The following is a 14,756-nucleotide window of genomic DNA, read 5'->3' as shown; positions in this document are numbered from 1 at the left end:
CAAATAATTGAATTTAAAAGTAAGCATTAATTTGACCGAAACGCTGTTTTATGTGTGTTAACACTAAAATTATTTTTGTTTTTCATTAAAACACAATCGATTAATGACACGAAATGTGACAAGATGTTTTCCCGAACGAAACCACAGTATCTACACACGTATAATACACCTAAGAAAAATTCGCTATTTTAATTCAAGCAAGAAAACTCCAAAACACATCAAAGATTAATAATTACTTAATAATTTTATAATATTTAATACAATTTAAAATACTCATACAAGTAGGTAACAATGTTAGCAATAGACTTATTATTGTCAAAGTTTAATTCACATTTTTCGCTAAAATTGTAAAAGGTTATGAATGATATTATGATACAGATATGTTTACACCATAGCTGTCAAGGATATATTTACATTTTAAAACGTTTTGAGTTCTGGTAACCCCAGTGTCTATGGTGATTTGCCTTGCAACGCGGACTTTGATTTTTAACAATTACACTTTACTTTAATTTTCAGGCGACACGATTTGACCAGATTGACAACAAATCATTTAATAAGTTAATCAAAATATTTATAAAAAATTGGTATAGAGATCGTCATATATCAGAGTTAAGAACGAGAAGCCGCATTTTAATTAATCATGTTTTAAGGTCTGTGATTTATATTCGGTGTACGGATCTTGTATTCGGTCGAATCGTACAGAGTACTCTTTTGTTTTATAATTATCTGATTCGCACTCCATTATCATTATACTTTTTTGCTACAATGCCATAAATCTTCAAGAACAGGAAAAATGGCAAGTAGTCCTTTAAGAGTGAGTAATTCATTAAAAAAATTCTCGTACATGTAAAACCTTCTCATACGTGATTTTCTTGTTTTACACCTTTGCCTATTTGTAAAAATAAAATTTGCTTTTATCAAATCGAAGAATTACCGCGTTATCAAAGTTTCTAGAAATTTATTACTTTTTTTAGTTCTATTATTTTTAAATTTTTTGTTCTCTTCAATATAATTTAGTTATTTACTTGGTTATTTATTTTATAAATATTTTGAATACTATCTTATTTTAAGGTAGTAAGATTTATTATGATTTATATTATTAAAAGACTTTTTGGATACAAAAACAAGTCATGTTCTTTTAGCAGGGTTGTTCTAGCTGCATAAAAGCCTGAGTTGGCCAGTTAGTATGAACAATTCGGACATCGGTATTGATAGAAATGTGCGCGTTATACGACTCGTTGGCTGAGCTAGCGAGGTCTTGGCCATTATTACGTAATACGTAGAGGTGTCCGACCACTGTCTGATAAACAGTTTGGAATCGTACCTTCGTTTATATTTTTGTATTTTTTTTTAGTTATATTGTATACGGTATTGTGTGAAAATATTATATTATAAAATGTTATATAACCTACTTATTGTATATATTTTTTTATGAAAATCGGAATAATTTATAATGTTCAATATGACAATTTTAATATATAAAGATTGCTAAGAAGTACATAAAGATTACTATGAAATTGTACATGATTATTAATTTTGTATTCAAATAAATTATTTTATATATTCATGTAAATATGTATTATAAAAATCTAATGTTTTAAAGTCAGCAATTTATTGTCATTTTTACTCTACGGCCACACTTGCGCCATTATATCGCAGATATGATCGACGCATTATAATTATATATATATTTAAACTAATTAAAATACAAATAGATATATAAAATCGTTCATACATATATATATCTATTAAGTAATATATATGTATTGTTTTATTGTCAAGCACACGGCAAGAACTTTATTAAATCTAAAAATATTTTTTATTGTCAATATTTTCAATATTATTGATTACTTTTGAACCACAAAGCTAAATTTCAAGAATGAATCTCTTAAATTCTTTACTTCGGGTTTCAGACAGACAACTTTCTGTCTCTTTTTCTTAAGAAGATAATGAGCGAGAGGTCTCTAGTTCACACTTTTCATTGCAAATGTTCTATGTTAATTGATTGGGAAATACTCATTGAAAAAAACCCTAATTCTACAGAGAGTTACCAAATACTAATGTATAAAGATTGTACATAAGTATAGTTAATGACTGATATGAAATTGATATCATATAGATTGACATTATTTACCCAAAACTTATCTGTACAATGAGCGAGCCCTGTTAACACCGACATTATAACCTCCTTTGTGAAATAAACTCTTACTCCTAAACACAATATAATATGTTTAAAAATGTATCTTATCTTAAACCTACCGTTCACATTCAATTTTATTGTCACAAGTTATGTAAATTAAAACTTTTAAATTACGTTTTATTGTCTGCGTTACAATTATTATATAAAGTACTATAAAAAATTTAGTCTAAATCTATCATATGCCAAACGTAAATTCTGTTGATTCAGTAAAAATTTCAAATTAGTTTTTGTAAATACCTACTTTTTGTATAGTAAAATTATTTTTTTAATAAAGTATAAGTCCATCCGATCTTCTTGGTAACAGAGCTCGCTGCGTGTATCCGAACGTCCTTATCTGTGGAGCGTCAGCGTCAGTGTCAATATGACAAGTGACGCAAACGAGGTCAGCTGTTTCGCTGAATTAATGATGGCGCTCTTGTCGGGCAGCGGCACCAGCGTCCCGGGATCCACTACGTGTATTTTCCAGCCGAGATTGTTGTGAGTGTAACACTGGAATAAAACGGAAATAAATGTGTGTTGCAATACAGTTTATATAATTATTTTCTAATGGGAATTACGAAGAAAATGATGATAGCCTTTTTATGAGGGCCTAAGGTTGCCCACCGGATAGACCAGCCAGTTTACTGTTTGTTTGTCTCTGATCGTCTTGTGGATTGACCAGGCCATGGGAAAATTATGTCCACATGCAACTGAGCATAAAGCTAGCGCTACAAGTGGTATCAGGTTAAACTTCTACAAAAGCCATCCATGATACCACCTATGATATCACCAGTAAACTGTTGGAATATTGTCGCTATATCTTATAAAGAATACTAATAATGCCCTAAATTAATTAAGATTTTCCTAATATTTCTATTTACCCCTCCTTTTAAGCTTATCACTTGCGTTCACAATAGCCCAAAGGGTCAGGACCGATTCTGCAACTTATACAGGGCTAGGCGGCCCGTAAACATTGTGCCATTGACGCTTCAATTATAATTCGGTAGATCTCTCCAAGTGGAACACTTTATTTACCTGATAGTACAGCAAGTCAGGAGTCTCGTGGGCCACGGTCCAGTTGAGAACGGCGGGCTCTCCCTCGTTACATTCCAGCTGTAGCGTTTGCATGTACTGCTCGAAAGTGTCCGATGTAGCGGACTGGTCCACCGTTTTATGGGTCCATTCGCAGTAGCGGCCCACTGTGGACAGTTTTGAAAATATGTTTGTATGTCCATATGATCACAAATCTAAAATTATGGAGCACGAAAACGTACTATCCCTTTAAACAAAACGAGTCTCATTAGTTACTGCCTTTTTAAAATATGAGACAACATGAGACAACATCACTTACATTACTCTGATCCCAACGTAAGTAGCTGAAGCACTTGTGTTATGGAAATCAGAAATAACGACGGTACCACAAACACCCAGACCCAAGACAACTTGTCACGGTAGCATGCGTAAGCGATTCCGTGGCGTCCATCGAAAGACGTAGAGGGTACCGCTGGTTTTTTAGTGGGTAAACCCGGCGTACTTGGGCGCACTCGGCGTCCAGGGCTCCGGGGAGTCCCACAAACCCCCCCCACTTTCCATCGCGTGGGGGAAGCGCGTAATGCGTTTTTCCAGCGAGAAAAAAAAGACCCAATACAACATAGAAAAGTGGTGTACAGTGGTGTAAAGAAGAGTGGTGTGCACACCACTCGACCATGGAGGTCATCTCTTTGATCTATATTACCATCTTTACAGCAAACTGTTCCTGTATCAGTACCTGCAGTAGGATACGGGTATCCCTCGTTGTCGTACGCAACGCCCGCGAACACTCGCTGCTTCCTCTGCTCCTCCTCTTTCTTTTGACCGAAACCTCCCTCCGACGAATCGCTTATGTAGAACGGGTGGAATCTGGGTTTGGAAATAATTACAATATGAGTTATGAAAAAGCTATAAATGCAATATATTTCAGGATACGAATCGTGCATTGCCTAAGGACCCAGACATTCCCCACTTATCACCGATTCCACCGTCATACACCGTTTTGTATTTCAGTTTGAAAATCAAGACATCCAGTGTTTTTATAGGGGGTATAAAATCTATGATCAAGGTTGTGAGGCCAATGACGATAATTTATACTTTTCTGTGTCTATGAGAGACGGCGAACACTTAAGATTGATAAGAGATGAGACGGTCTGTTTGTATATTATATAAGGAAATGCCTTAAAATGTAATTAATAAAATTCAAAGAGTACACGTAATATTAGGTTGGGGAAAAAGTCTTTTCGCATATAGTATGTATGAACTTGTAATAGAATCTCTTTGGCTATACCATTTGTATCTGGCTGATTTTGGTATCATTAAAAAGTTTTAATTTTAAAGAAGGCACTTCCAAATTCAAATTAGGAATTTGTGTGATTTTCATTTGTTTTTGTTGTTGTTAAAATGAGTAAATCTAAAGAAGAAATTCGATACATTTTAAAATTTTACTATAAAAAAGGTAAAATTGCAACTCAAGCCGCGAAAAAAATTTGTGATGTTTATGGACCTAATGCAGTATCTGTGAGAGTAGCGCAAGTTTGGTTTAAGCGTTTTCAAGCCGGTAATTTTGTTATCAAAGATGCATCTCGCTCTGGTCGCCCTGTTATGGACAAAATTGATCCCATTTTTGAAAAAGTGGAGCAAGATCGGCATATTAGTAGTTACGATGTAGCTGAAGAACTGGCAATTGACCACAAAACGGTTTTGACTCATTTGAATAAAGCTGGGTACACAAAAAAGCTCGATATATGGGTGCCTCATGAATGGCCCAGTGGATAGAACGCGTGCATCTTAACCGATGATCTACTTCTATTATACAAACAAAAAATACTACCAATATTGTATCATTATTGGTAGTATTTTTTGTTTGTATAATAGAAGTAGAAAAAAAAAGTTGTATTAGGTTAATAGAAAATATTGTCCTTTTTCCATGTCGTGATAACTTTTAATTGAAACAACACTTAGCTAAAAATGTAATTATCTTTATTTTAAAACTTATAAATGGTGTATGTTTTGTAAGTTGTCCTTATAAATAAATAAATAAATAAATGATTGCGGGTTCAAACTCAGGCAAGCACCGCTGTTTCGTGCGCTTAATTTGTCTTTATAACTCATCTCGTGCTCAGCAAACATGCATGTGACAAATTTCATAGAAATTCTGCCACATGTGTATTCCACCAACCCGCATTGGAATAGCGTGGTGGAATATGTTCCAAACCTTCTCCTCAAAGGGAGAGGAGGCCTTAAGCCCAGCATTGGGCATCTACCGGCTGTTGTTGTTGTATGGTAATGAAAAAAATTAACAAAAGTGCAAATAAAAGACAAAAAAAAACCCGAAGAGTTTCTTTCGCCAGTTCTTCTCAGGTCAGGGTATTTTCTTTTCCGAACCGGTGGCACTGTTTCAATTGACTATATTTTTATTAATTTATTTATTTAATCGATACACCACAGTATTTGAAATATAACACTTAAAACAAGAATACAGAAAAATGACAGATACAACTTCAAACACTTAATAGGTATATACAGCATTAATAGTTTCGTTAGCCTCCAATAACAATTTTTTAACAATCTAATCTAACTATCAATAAGAAAGTGTAATACTTCTATATTGAATAAAGCAATTTGAGTTTGAGTTTTGTGATATGAAAAGTAACGTGCACTTACTTAGCAGGATTAGTCCTGTCATCCCCTCCCTCCACCAGGAAGGTGTACGTCTTTCCACGCTCCACATATATCTCCGGGATAAGCAGGTCGTTGATGTACCAGGCAATGCCCCAAGAAGGGTGACCTAGAATTGTTTAAAAGATTTAAATATATGCAATATGTTAATTTCTAGAAAATTTACGCAAATCATAATCCAATACAATTGAAAACAATAATTAGTCATTACAATAAAGTTTTTTATTTACCGTAAGATAGGAATCCATCATTTATGTCATTGTCTGCGTGTAAATAGAAGTAAACAATTAAGATTTAATTAGGTTTCTACAATACTTTAACTCGATACTTTACAAAAAATAGGTTTCATGGAACAATCAGCAATGCTAACACATTAAAGTTCCCCATAGCTCAGGCGATGGTACTTCTAAGAAATATATATCAGTGATGATCAAAAGTGAGTCGTATCCTTACCACCGCTTGTGTTTGAGTGTGAACCATCGCTTTTTGACGTTAATGTGATTGTAACACAAATAGTAATATTTACAGGCAGCTTAGCTAAGCTAAGCATTGTTAGGTACAATCAATTGTACTCAACTGCTTGTACCTAACAATGCTAAGTGTAGTGTTCGGTTCGGAGGGTGTATGAGGAGGGTCAGCAAGGGGGGGGGGGCGGTCGCTCACCGGTGACGGGCGTGTACCCGCGGCGGCCGCCGGCGGGCCCGATGCGCGCCGTGAGCGTGCTGACGCCGGCCAGCACGCGCGCGGCCCACGGCGCCGGCCCGCCCTCCTCCAGCTCCGCTAGCCCGATGCACGAGTTGTCGCTCTGCGGACACCCACTCATTACTACGGCTGCCCCGACTCCAGACTCTCTTACGCAGTATAACGGTCACTGCAGTCCTGCCCCTCTTTGGCGAGAGCTTTTCGATGGAGAGGTACAGGTTTGTCATTTATGTGAAGTTAATCAAATTTCGGCAATCAGAACCAAAAGCTACTCCTTGTTAGATAGACTACGAATTAGGAGAGAGCTAACAAGCATAACACTGGTTTGAATTGAGCTCGTGTTAGTAACATTAGTCAGAAAAACTGGCTGATAAGACCGACCGACTCGGCTCTAGGTTGGATGTACAATGGTAGGGGCGTCTGTTTAAATTAGAAACGATAGTGGGTAAAATCTGCAGATTTTTTTTATGCACTCAAACCAGGATTGATTTATCTTTAAATCGATACTTTGCTCACAAATATATTCTTTTTCCACTGAAAAGTTTGCCATAGCTTGTAAAGGTAGTCAATAGAGACATAAGATAACTTTTCAAATAAAATCAAAATAAAGTTTATTCAAGCAGGCTTTTACAAGCACTTTTGAATTATCATTTTACAATGAAGCTACCACCGGATCGGAAAGTAGATTCTACCGAGAAGAACCGGCAAGAAACTCAGTAGTTACTCTTTTATAACATTTAAAAAATACAGTCATGTTAATTAAATACAATTATTTAAATTAATATATCCTGCTTGGAAGTCAGTCAGTGGAACAGTTATTAAATCCACGCTTTTTTATCATCTTTGTTTTGTGGTCAATATAAAAGTTTAGAAAAATACAATCCTATAAAACATTGATTCAAAATTGTTTGAATAAGCATTTGCTCAAATAAATATAAAGACGAACCTGCGCTCCGAAATCTAATTGCACGTCATTCCTGGTGGTGTCCATGAACGAGTGCGCGTTGGCCTCGTATCTGGAGTTGAGGGGTCCGAAGGCCGCGATGACGGACTGCGAGCGAGTCGTCAGGATTTCCTTGTCCTTGACGGACTCCGTGGCGGCGAGCGGGCGCCGGTACGTTATGGTCGTTACGCCGCTCTTCTGATGACCAGACACTGAAAACAAGAATTGCTATCTAGAAATATTATGCTGTAGGGGTAGACTTAAGTCCAAGACCTTTCTCATTTTACAGGATAAGGACTGTCTCTTGAATGTTTAATCCTAAGAAGGTTTAGCCCTATAGTAGGATTTAGGATAATTGATTTTAGCCACTTTTATTTTGTTCAGGTTGAATTGTAGCAGAAGATTAGTTTGCTTTTATTCGTCATTGTCTTCTTTGCAGGAGTTATTTTAATGCTGGAGACTGCACTAAACTCATGAAATATTTGCCGTCTCTTTTTAATTTTACAGTAAACCATCTGTGAGAAGGAGATGAAGTTGTTAATCCGATTTCGATATCACATCCGTTTCATTTCGTCCTATTATGCAATCTTAAGTTACACAAAGACAGGAAGATATCTGAAATCGTATGTTAACACCGATATTTAATCCAAATAATCGTAACACAACCGATGTCACAAAGTTCGGCTATCGCCCGCTATTGATACAGACCGACGACGGCGTCGTTGCTGCCGCCGAGGCGCGTGTCGGGGCACACGCCGCGCTCGCCGTCGCACTGCGCCAGGTGGCTGATGGTGTAGTCCGCCACGCGCGGCTGGTTGAACCTGGGACCATGCAAACATTCACTATCTCATATACCACATTATTACCCGGCCTTGATAACAAATCATGCCGATATTGATATTATTTGATGAGTCAAATTTCAAGGTCATTTCTGATTGCATAATTGATTGCGTAATTTTAATCACACATGCGTTTACTGTATCCTTAGTTTTGACGTTAAAAATCTATTGGCACGCCTTGGGGTTAACTAGAGACTTAGATTTAGATAGCCAAAAGATCTCATCCCCAAAGAACTCTCTTTCTTTAGTAAAGTATAAGATCTCTTGTACCTTGTTGCGCATTAAAGACTATAATTTATTGCTATATATTATTATGTATAATAATAAGGAATACGCATACATTTTAATGAACATTATATTTTTTTACTATATTACACTACTATTTATAAATTTTCTTTAATTATAAATTATTTCAATAACAACCTTTTGCGTTTCACAGCGAGCGTCCTGTTATGGCAACATTTTACAAATATTCGTTATATTGAATTTATATTCTCATTTAACGATTTTGTGTACGTACCTTGAATCCCAAAACGCAACCACTACATCAGCACCCAACATGGCGGGGCGGCCTTCAGCACCCGACACCCCAAAAGCCATGTACTGTTCCTTGCGGAGACGAGCCGCTAGAGTTATTTGTACGTGGTCACCCTGGAATCATATAACGATAGCTTAGAATATGGTTAATACTCATTAAAGCTCTGAACATTAGGGATTAACTTACGTTAGGTTGGATGTCATGCCTGATCTTAGATTATTTATATTTCTAGATAGAGTGTTATTATACAAAAGAACTAACACATACAAGATTTTTTAAACTGGTGTGCGTGACTGCCACGATAGACACATTCCGAACGTCATATTTCACTAGGCCACAACTTTATTGGAAGCGCTCTTGCCTTTGACTCTCTATCCAATCATATAAATAATCAAAGCGTCTGAGGTGTAAGTATCTCGTTTGTTTAACAAGTGTAATACTCCATTTATTAAGATTTCTTTATTTTAGTTGTTAAAGTGCGTAAAACATGGGCAATATTTATGTATAATTTTGGACATTATAATATAAAAGTAATCATCTTATACAGTTTATACTTTCAGTATTTTCCGATATATTTTTACCTTGATGTATCTCTCGATATCACTCGCTTGTAAATGAAAAATAACTAATTATTTTATGGTAAATTAATATTAAGTACAGATAAGTAATTTATGCCAATTAATTGATGCGCTAAAATTACACAGATAAAAAATAATTTAACTCCAGAAACACCCTGAAGAATATTCTCATATAAAGTCATACGATTTTGTTGCCGATTTATAATCACCATTTAACTTTAATATTTTCATCCAAAAAAAAATCCAAAACGTAAATTTTAGTTTTTAAAAAATCTCAAGTGGTAATTTGAATAATCATCAATTAGATTATATGTAGAATATATTTTATAAACAGCTTGTATATCTGTTACAGCTGGGAAAATGTCTCATATAATAATGTCTATGTAAAGCCCAATATTATAATAAAATAAAACAATGTTCACCTGTATTTCCCATCTGATCTGCAGCCGCTTATCCAATATTTCCTTACAATTATTAGCGGCACTGAAAGGAGTCTGCGATGTCGTTGAACTTGTCTGAAATCGCCAAACTCATTAATAACTTCGAACGAGAAATGCAATCCTCGTATTTCCACCATTAATCGTGAAATCGACAACCAGTTGTAATGTTATTTGGGAAATTATGATGGCCTGTTATAAACTTAACTTATTATATTCAATGAATTCATGTTATAAGTGCCGTGCGCTAACCAAGTCGAGATGGCCCAGTGGTTAGAACGCGTGCATCTTAACCGATGATTGCGGGTTCAAACCCAGGCAAGCACCGCTGATTCGTCAGGAAAACATCGTGAGAAAACCTGCATGTGCCAAATTTCATAGGAATTCTGCCACATGTCTATTCCACCAACCCGCATTGGAACAGCGTGTTGGAATATGTTCCAAACCTTCTCCTCAAAGGGAGAGGAGGCCTTTAGCCCAGCAGTGGGAATTTACAGGCTGTTGTTGTTGTTGAATTCATGTTGTCCTCCGCTCTTTTCAGTACCAATATTTTTCCCAATATTAATATTATAAATGCGAAAGTAACTTTGTCTGTTTGTCTGTATCGCTTTCACGCCAAAACTACTGGATCGATTGAAATTAAATTGATACACACATAGTCTAGAGCCTGAGAAAGGCAAAGGCTACTTTTAAATTGAAATCAAAGTATTGTAAACAAAGAGGTCTTACCACAATTAATAATTAATATTTTTAAGTTAATTTGTAAAAGCCGCGAGTAACAGCTAGTTCCAAATATATGGTTCTTTTTTCATAAATTTTGTTAGGCATCCTGGCAATTTACTAGATTGTAATTGGTCCCTTGCATCCTTTACATCGCCTATGTACGACTTTCCCAGGGAAACTAAGATGTTATGTCTCTTGTGCCTGTAGTTATACTCACCCCCTTATAACAGGATCACAACTAAATATTTCTGCTTGGGGGTGAAAGCACGATAAGTGGATGATATCTAACCAGGCATAAATATATATAGCTTCCTGACAGAATAATTTCCTGTAGAGTTAATCTTCAACATCATAATATTGGCAAAGAACTCAAAACTTCTAATTGTCTGTGCAACTTGATGTTTTCATAGCATTAATAACTCAATTCCTACATTTAACTTAAATTATTTCCAGGATTATTGAAGTACTCAATATAATAAGTTACATAAAAATAACTCAGAATACCTGTCACCTGGTAGAAACAACCCTTAAAAACTAAATTATACGGATTAATGTTGGATAATTATGAAACCATATTATTTCTAGCAGACAAGAAGAGTATGCACGATAAGATTTGAATAAAATAGCTTTATAACTTACCGGATTATACCACCAAGCTGGCTGTAAACCAAAGTTAGCAAATCCAAAGGAAAGCATAAGAGAAACGCACAATAGATGTTAAAAATGGTTAATTTAATTATTCTTACATAAACCTGGTTGATAATAAACATATAAATAATAAGACATAATAAATTATTAATGAAATGTAAATTAAATTCGAATCCAATCGAAAAAGGACACAATTGGATGAGAATTGTGAGATTTATGAATGAGTCTTTGTGAGTGGTTAGTTGGTCGTTTTGATGGATTCCGTTTAACCTGGAAGCAAATTAATTAGTTAGCGGCAAACTAAAATGGAATAAAAATATTATTTCGATCCCAGGCTGGCTGTTAATAACACACACATGGAAGGCAATGTATTATTCACACATGCAAATGTAAGTGACGCATATAGATGATAAATTAATTAATATAATGGTATTCTTACCCTATCCAAATTATTGAGCTAATCATTGGGTTAATGGGTACTAAAAATTTTCGAAGTCATTTGTACTTAATTCGAACAATTTTTATGTACCTGTGGCATATGGCCTATATTTTAAAGTAGATTAAGTTATTTTATTTTTGATGAATTTTAGAAGGGGTCAAAACAATAGAAATCAGAAAATGGAAAATATTTTACTGGATTTTTCTTGATTTATCAATCAACAGGAAACAATACAATAAGTTCCTAAAAGGCCTGAACACTAACTGTATCAAAACTCAGTACCCACAGGCTTCTCAATGATTCATGATTTAACCAATGGAATGTTGTTTTAAAAGTTTTCCAATCTCCTTTCGTACTTACCGTTATTTTAGTCTGTCCCAAAGCAGGTGGTACGTCCAAATCCTTAGGGATGTAGACATGACCGAAGTTGTGTCTGTACTCTACGCACCAAACGGCGAGCCAGTCCACGTCGTAGGCAGTCAGCTTACCGGGAAGCACGATTTCGATGTCTTCCCCTTGGTAACCTCGGAGTGGGTTCAACGAACCCATTTCGTTGGGTACCTAATTAAATAAAAAATGATGGGAAGTATAGTAATATCTGTTTTAATATGACATTAATTTATAATCAACAATGGCAATTAACACCACAGAAGTTGATGTTTAGTATTACATAAACCGCAATTACACCAAAGGTAGTATAAATATCTCCTTAAAAATTATTTTCGCCCAAACAGTTTCGAAATCTAATAATCTTAAACAATTAATTTTACATATAATCTTCTATATGTATGTATATCACTTAACTTCTAAACTGCTGGAACGCTTTTGATAAAAATTTTAATAGGCAGAGCTGTGCAATCTGCAATGCTTTGCATTTGGCTTTGCTTAATAGAGTACCTTTTAAATAAATGTAATGAAACAACTCACTTTAGTGCCAAATGGACTGGGTTCGCTGCCGTTTCCTACCCAGAAGTAGGCGTCTGGACCGGCGCCGTCGTAGTGCAAGTTTGGTATGTAGAACGTTTTAGCATCTAAAACGCTTATGTTGCCTGATCTTAGCCCATGAGCCAGCCGTTTGAATTCTGGCAACACACGAGGTCTAGGAGGGTCTAGTCCCGGAGGAATGAATACATCGCCGAAATTGACCTGGAATATTTAAAATAAATTGTAATTAATTTTTGAATAGCAGAAACGGTGTGTTTGTGGAATTTGTGTGTGCAAACAGTAATATACTACTATTATAAACAGGTAAGCTTTGTTTGTCTGTATGTCCCTAAATTCTTAAGATTTTTACTGGAAGAAAGCTATATCCCTTTGTGTTATAGGATATAAAATATATTTATAATGACATTATCTTTATTTGCAATTTCTTGAACCCGGGCGAAGCCGGGAAGATTGATGAAGATTGTTAGTAGGAATACGTCGTAATAAAACGTCTCGAGACCTTTTTTAACAGTTACATTGCTTTTTCAATCAATTATATATATAACGCTATAATTATAATAGTCCTAGCTTTTTTCCGTGTTGCATTTTCACGGCAAATGTCAAATTTTGGCGGGAAGTACGCGTTTGCGCGCGACTCCAATCGATATTTTTGGCTTGAACTTACAAATACTCGCCGAGCTTGTTTGACAAACGTTATTTGGTTTCATTCATTGTTTTTATTGACATTTTCAAATAGCCTTCCTCTTCTAGATAGTCAATCAATATGCGATATATCTTTTTTATTTTGAAAAATTGTATTGGAAATGAGTATTTTTAGAAGATTTTTCGCCATGATCGTATATTTTTATGACATTTAGGCAAAGAAAATAATTTCTTTGGCATATACCTATAGTATTGTTTGAATATAAATACATCATTAGGACTATTATTATAACTAGATCAGTGTAGCTGGTATTGTTTACGAAAGATTATCAATAATAATATTTACATAGTACCCAAAACGAATATAGTCAATTCGCCAAATTTCATTAAAATATTGATTTAATCAATACGCTGTTTACATTTGATCATAATTACATATTTAATGAATGTGAGTTGTAACATTGGGTACAAATAAATTCAGCCATAATAATGATAACTGATTAAAAAAGGTCGTATATAAATATGCAATTTTTATACATACCTAATATTTAACTTTTTTTTATTAAGTTCTTCTGTTAGTCTATGACCAAGGACATCAAATTCCGGTTTGAATGTACTCACTAATTGAGTTTATTTTTAAATATTACGTAAGTAACGCAAAGGTATCGTGTTTACCTTTTTTGTCTACAATGGCGTAATAAATATTCTTATAGAATAGATTTTATCTTGAATAGTTTTAATTTATTTTAAAAGTAATTTTAGAGTAATAAATGATTGCTAATAAAACCTCTTTGCCTCATCTTTATAATTGTAAAAAAAGTGAATAATTGTAAGGATACATGTGTTTTGATTATTTTACACGAAAATTAACGATGTCTGAACTTGCGGTTTTTATGTAATACGTAAAAAAAATCTAACTTTCCAACAAAACATGGCTCCCGACCACAGACCCTCGACAACCTTTTTGCGCAAAAAAGGTTTTATGGTAGGGTTATATTTTTTAATACAAATAGTAAAGATATATTTTCATTTATTTTTCTACTAAATTAAATAAGTCTTAAAATGTTATCGGCAAATTATTTTGTTGCACACAAACTAAACTAAACTCATTTGTTACTACTAAAACTTTCAATCCCTTTTAACCCTAAGCATAAGAAAGAGATAGGCATATTTATTTGTGATAAGAAATTATGTACAAAATAGTTAGCTCCTTTTGGATATAAGGTTTCAACATGTCGGTGTAATAATAATAATAATGCGTGGGAAAATATAACTCAAACAAGAAATAAATTAGTCAACATAGCCACATTATTTTGGATCACTATTAAGAGGTGAGCCGAATTGGCTCAGGGAATTTGACCTCCAGACAAGTATTACAGCCTTTTCTCCTTTTAAATATGTATTTCCAATTCATACCCAGTTGAGTACTGGT

General features: G+C 34.7%; 1 protein-coding gene across 1 annotated transcript in view; it reads right to left on the bottom strand.

Annotated features, from left to right (window-relative positions):
- Positions 1–794: 794 nt before the first annotated feature.
- LOC124539754 (protein Skeletor, isoforms B/C) overlaps positions 795–14,756 on the bottom strand; it is a 44,677-nt gene continuing 30,715 nt past the window's right edge. Inside the window, exons 4-14 of the mRNA XM_047117099.1 lie at positions 12,665–12,883; positions 12,098–12,298; positions 9,913–10,005; positions 8,895–9,025; positions 8,244–8,356; positions 7,539–7,747; positions 6,554–6,695; positions 5,876–5,999; positions 3,948–4,078; positions 3,215–3,378; positions 795–2,689 (exon numbers count right to left, since the gene is read on the bottom strand). Of these exons, the coding sequence (XP_046973055.1) occupies positions 2,531–2,689; positions 3,215–3,378; positions 3,948–4,078; positions 5,876–5,999; positions 6,554–6,695; positions 7,539–7,747; positions 8,244–8,356; positions 8,895–9,025; positions 9,913–10,005; positions 12,098–12,298; positions 12,665–12,883 (1,686 nt within the window). The 3' untranslated portion in view covers positions 795–2,530. The remainder of the gene's footprint in view (positions 2,690–3,214; positions 3,379–3,947; positions 4,079–5,875; positions 6,000–6,553; positions 6,696–7,538; positions 7,748–8,243; positions 8,357–8,894; positions 9,026–9,912; positions 10,006–12,097; positions 12,299–12,664; positions 12,884–14,756) is intronic.

The sequence above is a fragment of the Vanessa cardui genome, chromosome 23, assembly GCF_905220365.1.
Source record: "Vanessa cardui chromosome 23, ilVanCard2.1, whole genome shotgun sequence".
Classification (NCBI taxonomy): Eukaryota; Metazoa; Arthropoda; class Insecta; order Lepidoptera; family Nymphalidae; genus Vanessa; species Vanessa cardui.
Note: the sequence above shows the minus strand (reverse complement) of the source record. Positions and strands in the feature narration are given on the sequence as shown.